At 53.0% G+C, this 5,859-nt stretch overlaps 2 protein-coding genes across 2 annotated transcripts in view; one reads left to right on the top strand and one right to left on the bottom strand.

Moving 5' to 3' along the window:
* Positions 1–1,274: 1,274 nt before the first annotated feature.
* On the top strand, positions 1,275–3,039 carry DACRYDRAFT_20116 (uncharacterized protein). Its single transcript, XM_040771799.1, has 2 exons — positions 1,275–1,683; positions 1,737–3,039. Exons 1-2 carry the CDS (start codon positions 1,453–1,455, stop codon positions 2,628–2,630), a joined length of 1,125 nt encoding a protein of 374 aa, XP_040632611.1. The 5' UTR covers positions 1,275–1,452; the 3' UTR covers positions 2,631–3,039.
* A 447-nt stretch (positions 3,040–3,486) lies between these two features.
* Positions 3,487–5,859, bottom strand: part of DACRYDRAFT_104201 (uncharacterized protein) — a gene marked incomplete at both ends in the record, with an annotated part of 2,769 nt that continues 396 nt past the window's right edge. The window contains 4 exons of the mRNA XM_040767890.1: positions 3,487–4,263; positions 4,327–4,914; positions 4,965–5,256; positions 5,324–5,641. Of these exons, the coding sequence (XP_040632610.1) occupies positions 3,487–4,263; positions 4,327–4,914; positions 4,965–5,256; positions 5,324–5,641 (1,975 nt within the window). The remainder of the gene's footprint in view (positions 4,264–4,326; positions 4,915–4,964; positions 5,257–5,323; positions 5,642–5,859) is intronic.

Here is a 5,859-nt window from a genome sequence, read left to right as displayed (position 1 = left end):
GAGGCACGTGCTTCTATTGCCACAGCCACTGCTTTCCTTATTTGGTTACTTAGGGCAGGCTTGGGGTCATTGTAGGCAAAATGCGCCCGAAAGGGGTCATCGGAGGAATTACCTCGGGCGATCCCTGACCCATCAGTGCGATCACAAGATGTTACCCATATCTGTGTTCCGCGTCGCAAGGGGATATATGAATCTGGAGCGCTAGCAGACAATAACAAAAGGGAGTGGGGAAACAGCCCACGTCTGATGACCCAGATGTTCGGGTTTCCTTGTTTAAGTTTTCCTGTGTGATCAGAAATGTGGCTACCGCCAGTGATAACGTCAACTCGGGACAAGGCAACGTTCCAGGACGTCACTGGCGTTCTATCTTACGCGGTGCCTGACCGGGTGAGGGGCACCGAAAGAATCCTTCTTTCAAACGCCCATGGCCCGTGCGTCAGTGTCATGAACCTGAATTCGCTGGGCGTTGAAAGGGAGAGTCCTAGTCGACGTTGCGGAGCGGTGCTAGCGCGATGAACGGGACTGGCCAACAGCTGTCAGTGACAACACACCCCACTCGCCTCGCCTTCCGGGATTGCGAGCCATATCTCATTGTCCAAGATCGCGTGGTGGGTCGAGGACCCCGGCATGTACCCGGACTGACGCGGCACTGGGGCCGATCAAACAGTCTCAATATGATGTCAGGAGGAAGTTTCGAAAAGGAAAAGCCATCCTGAACCGCAATCCATTCTCTGCAGGGTAATGACTTTTGTTAAAGGCCAGCAAAAAGACCACCTGCATACCTGTTGGCTGCAGCGTGGTTTGGCGATATGGTAAACTCAATTATCAAATTTATCTCTAACGTTCAGTCAATTGGGGTGACTAATTAAAGTCCAGGCGTGGTTACGACCCGATGCAAGGGACACGCCACGTCATCAAGAGAAGGGATTTTAGTGGAGAACGCTGCGCACTTCCGGGGTCCTCCGAAGCCGGGTCGAAAGTCAGGAGTGAGGAGGTCTGTATGCGCGGCGGGAACGGGGGGGACATGGGAGGCTTTTCAAGTGGGTCAGAAGAGATACGGGAGCAATAAATTGTATGAGATGGAAGCAAAAGTGTGATTACGGGAACAAAATGATTGAGGCAATCTCAGGTCCCGTTCGCTCAGGAGATCTGTCGTACGCGGGCCATGTGTGTTCGCTCGTTCCCCGTCTGGCTGGGATTAACTTCCCTTCCTTCGAACACGACACCCGTTGCTACACCCCCCATTCACCCTTCCTCCCCTCCATCACCCCCTTACAACTTCCTTTAACTCCCCTCGCCACACACATTCTCTCCTCCTTCTCCCCCCTTGCTTTATCACGTCGACCAAGTTTCCATCTTATCCCCCTCACTTTCCTTCTGACACGACCCTGCCTAATCTCTCTCCTATCCGCTCTCGTCGCCGACTCGCACACCCCTGTCAATCCATGAGCAATGCCTTACTACACTCGCTCCAGCGGTCGGAAGTCAGTCTCGTCCGATTCAGCACCGTCAACTCCGATTAGGCGAGCCTCTTCTTCCAGGGAGATACATGCACCCCCAGCACCCTCACCTGTCCCACCATCTCCCATTGCCAAACCTCTTCTGCACGATCTGGTCATCAGCAAGGAGGACGAGCACAATGACATTCTCATGGCCATTGTGTCCACTCTGGCCAACCAAAAGGTGTGCATGATCATATATATGCGTCACAAGTTCATTGCTGACCAACGGTTTAGGACCCATCCCACACTATGACAACGTACGATATGGCTAGGCTCATTCCCCACAAGGCCAACGCGCTGAGCACCTGCATTCGTGCTCACCTCCGACGTACTTCCCCACCACACCTAGTCCTCCGCCACGACCCCCAGGGTGAAGGCAAGGTACCAACGTACTCGCTCAATCTACCCCTTTTCGCTGGCCGGTCTCAGGTGGCACCGAGCGCAGTCTCACAGCCGACTGCACACGGCGACATGGAGCTTGATGACGACAACGAGCTCCCAGATGACTTCGAGCTTGATGTTGACAACGTCGATGCTCCTGGACCTGTGAAAACTGAAGAATCCGAGGATTTCTTCGAAACCTTCAGCTCCCACACTGGATCCGTATCTCCTGTCATCACACCACCGCCACCGCTCTCCTCCTCAATCCCTCGTCTTCGCTCCCACTTCGTCGAAAACCTCGCTATGCCATCTCGCGGCATCTCTCCCGATGCTACCTCAGATGGTTCCAGTCCCCCATCAACGCCTCTTTCTCCCTCTTCTCCGCTCATCCCTGCCACTGTGCCGCTTAGTCCCACCACCGGCATCCTCAGTCAAGGCTTCAAGGCAATGCTCTTACAAGAGTCGACGAAAGGTGCGATGGACTCGTACGCGTCTTCACCTGTGTTGGACGTCAATGTTGGCTTCTTCCCAACTATGACAATGGTTGGACCTGCCTTCGAGCCCCAGATCGCGCAAGAAGACTGCATCTCATACAAGCAAACCGCAATGATGAATGCGCAAACCTTCATCGAACCGGTCACCTATGCTGGTGAGACAAGATGGGATTCTGGAGAGGATTGGATGATGGGACCCGAAAGCATGCCAATCGATGAGCTTGACAGGGAGCTCAGCGAAGCATGGCACTAATCCACCGAGAAAAGCATCATGGCTGGCTGGTTCGCCTGTGGTTATCGTCGGTTCAGCCAGTTTCGGCCTTCGTTCATTTCAAATACACGACTACTCGATCTGATTCGCCTTTCGGCAAAATGGAAATTCACACAATCCTTCGAAACTCGATATGTAATCGTTAGTCTGCTATAGATGCAGCATCCATGTTCTGCTACCGTACCTCAACACCTCTCAACACCCTACCGTACTAACGACTACATCGTCTCGTTAACTTTCCTCTTCCCTCAACCTTAGCACTGTATGTTTTCCTCATCCTTAGGGCCTATCGGGCTTCTCCGTGACGTGATTGGGCTGATTTTTCTGGTGTGCTGGACGTTGAAGAAACTTTTGTATCCTAAGAAGATCCAAGCTGATGCCGATGATGTTCAAATACAATGCAAATATTGCTTCAGATGTATATTCGAAATGTTTGCAAATTGGCCGAGATTCCTGCGAGCTTAGAGTCACATGGTTAATTGCTTGCAGAAGGTAGGGAACTAACTGTCAGCAAAACCCTTTTGGTTCCATAGTGAGGGCTTGCGCGTCCTGCTGTCATATGCTATATAGCCCGAGAAAGTGATCTTTCCTCGATACATAATGCAGACCCTTCAGCATTCGCTCTGGTACCGTACCGTGGTAGGCATTGGCGAGGGTTTAGTGGAGATGGGGTGTCGATATATACTCGATTGAAACGAGGCTTGCACCTATCCCCTCACCACACCGTTTCTGGTTCTTACTACATCATGTCATTAATAATGTCGACATCCGGCTAATTGCATACAGTGTACTTCTGAAGCACTGCTGTCCCAGAAAAGGAAGAGGAGCGTGCTTACAGTCACTTCGTCATACCGTCCGCAGCCTCCCGTCGAAGGAGTTGCTCTGCTGCCATCCATATCGCGCTGAAGCCTTCATGAATACGCAGGATGACCCGCTTACGCGGCCACAAAGCTGTCAAGAAGTCGCAGACTTCTCGTCCCTCCTGCATCTCGTCCACCTCGTGCCAAGTATCCTGGGCCATTAGTGCAGATTTCAGATCCAGTATCTGGCCACGGTCCAGGATTCTAGGCAGATATATGTCCAGCTGCAAAAAGCCATCGCGGGGTTCAGAGCCGCTGGGAATGTAGGACGGCTTGTCGGAAGGCCGAGTCACATCAAGAGCTGCCGTGAATTGCGGCGAGACAGAATGAAACGACAGCTGCCTCAAGTGGATGAGCTTCGCGAATGGTTGCAGACTACTGAGTGAGAGTCTGGCACAAGGGATCGATGTCGACCAAGCTGCCGCTTCGCTCATCGTTACAGCCTGCAGATGGACCCAATGAAGTACCACAACTTCCAGCTCTGGGCAGTTCAATACAAGAGCTGCGAGAAGGGCATCGTTCATCTCATCGTCGTTCGTAGCATGCACGCGGCATTCGAGGTAGTGGAGATGAGGGAGAGCCGTTAGCTGCTTCAGAGCGCTACCCCCAACTCGAGATGGAGACCAGAGAAGATTAAGCGACAAGTTTTCGAGTCTCGAGAATGATCTGCCGACGGTGATGAACAGGAACAGGAGATCATCTTCGGGTTCTGGTACATCGTCCACAAGGCGATAAGTCAATGATTCAAGCTTCCACTTGCTACACGTAGATAGAAGTTGTATGAGCGAGTCACAAGAACACCATACGTCCAGACACACCAGCCGGCTTAGAACGAGGTCACCTAGAGCTAGGAAAGGCGTAGCCTCAGACCGAGACCAGCCTTTGACAGTAAGGTTCTTCAACTTTGGCTGCTCGGATAACGCGTGGAGCAATACCAGATCACATATGTCGGTAAGAACAGCGGTTTCCAAGTGCGACAGCGAGCGAATCGTCTCGACCAGCCCATGCACAACTTCCGGGCATTCATCCTCGATCCATCCAGAGCAGTTCCAACTCAGCAATTTCAGATTCTGGGCCACAGTCGACAGAGTCTTGAGAAAGGACAGCGTATAGTGGGCGCGCTGCTGCATGAGGGCTGTGTTCGCAAAGGCTGAGGGGCGAGACGTTTCGTCGGTCATCTCCACCGAAAGTTGTTCGAGTCCCGCATGTACAATGTACTCGACAGCCACCAGATGGACACACGATGAGCCCGTCAAGTTGACTGAACGAAGCATGGAGAATGGGATCGGATCCCATCCGCGCAGAAGAATCATATCTGTCGTCATTGCGAGAGCGTCTTCTGAGTTAGAGCTCAAGCACACTGCTATGTCCTTCACATAGCGCTTATTCCTCAAGAAGCATTTAGACTACAACGCATCAGTGAGGTAATCAAACTTGATGAGTGGGACACGGATACAGGGTAGTTGCCGTCGACATCCGGCTGTAGGAGGTGTTGCAGTTGACGCCATAATGGGTCCTCCCAGAGCAGAGGTCGAGTGAGCTGCGCAAATGCCCTGCATACACGCGTCGCTCGAGCCAGATCTTGTTTGTCGAGCTGGTTGAGAATGTGCCGAACGAGCTCATCGATTTCCCATACATGATGCATGTCGAGCACGGTGGTGGAAGAGAGGAAGTCGATGACGCGGGACCCTTGCGAGTGTGCAGCGCCGAAGTCTTTGACGCGGGCAGGGTGCTGACGCGGCGCAAGACTTGGTATCTCTGCAGAGCCAAACAGTTGAGGTCGTCCCGTGTCCCAACTTCCACAGCACAAAGTACTGGTTCTCAGGACCGAACCTATCATGACAGGATAATGGTGCGAAACCACCTCTCCTATATCCAAGAGCCAGTTCTTCCTTTCTCTTCAAAAACTCTAGCAGGCCTTCGTCCTCGAAAGCAGAGTCCACAACTACGTCCACCATGTCAGCGTCATCGCCATTTGCGGTCACTGAGCCCTTGAAGGACAGGTCTTGGTGAGGAGTAATAGTGGCATTGCTGGGTGAAGACGTCGTCTCGGTCGAGGCGGAGGCGTAGCCCTGAGCCATCTGCACGCCCTTGTCTTCAGGCTCAGGGAACCTCTCAGGTGTAGTAGCGGGGCTGGTGATCGGATCGGGTCGGACGTAGGTGAGCTGACCCTATGTGCGGGGGGGGGGTGGAGGAGGAGGGAGCCGCGTCTGAATCTGAGGAGCTCGACATAAAGGTCAAGCCAGACGACGAAGGCTTGATCCCGTGGCTGGGGTACAGTGCAGAGCCAGCGCTGGTTGGGGTATCGTCCATCATCGCAATCCTCAATCTCAAGGCCAGTCCATGGCTTG

The sequence above is a fragment of the Dacryopinax primogenitus genome, assembly GCF_000292625.1.
Source record: "Dacryopinax primogenitus strain DJM-731 SS1 chromosome Unknown DACRYscaffold_2, whole genome shotgun sequence".
Taxonomy (NCBI): Eukaryota; Fungi; Basidiomycota; class Dacrymycetes; order Dacrymycetales; family Dacrymycetaceae; genus Dacryopinax; species Dacryopinax primogenitus.
The sequence above is the reverse complement of the archived record's forward strand: the minus strand, read 5'-3'. Positions and strand labels throughout refer to the sequence as shown.

What these genes read in the sequence shown, in the direction of transcription:
- DACRYDRAFT_20116 (XM_040771799.1), top strand. Translation starts at nt 1,453, where the DNA reads ATGCCTTACTACACTCGCTCCAGCGGTCGGAAGTCAGTCTCGTCCGAT. An exon ending in CCACTCTGGCCAACCAAAAG is followed by an intron (nt 1,684 to 1,736) that starts GTGTGCATGATC and finishes CCAACGGTTTAG; the next exon opens with GACCCATCCCACACTATGAC.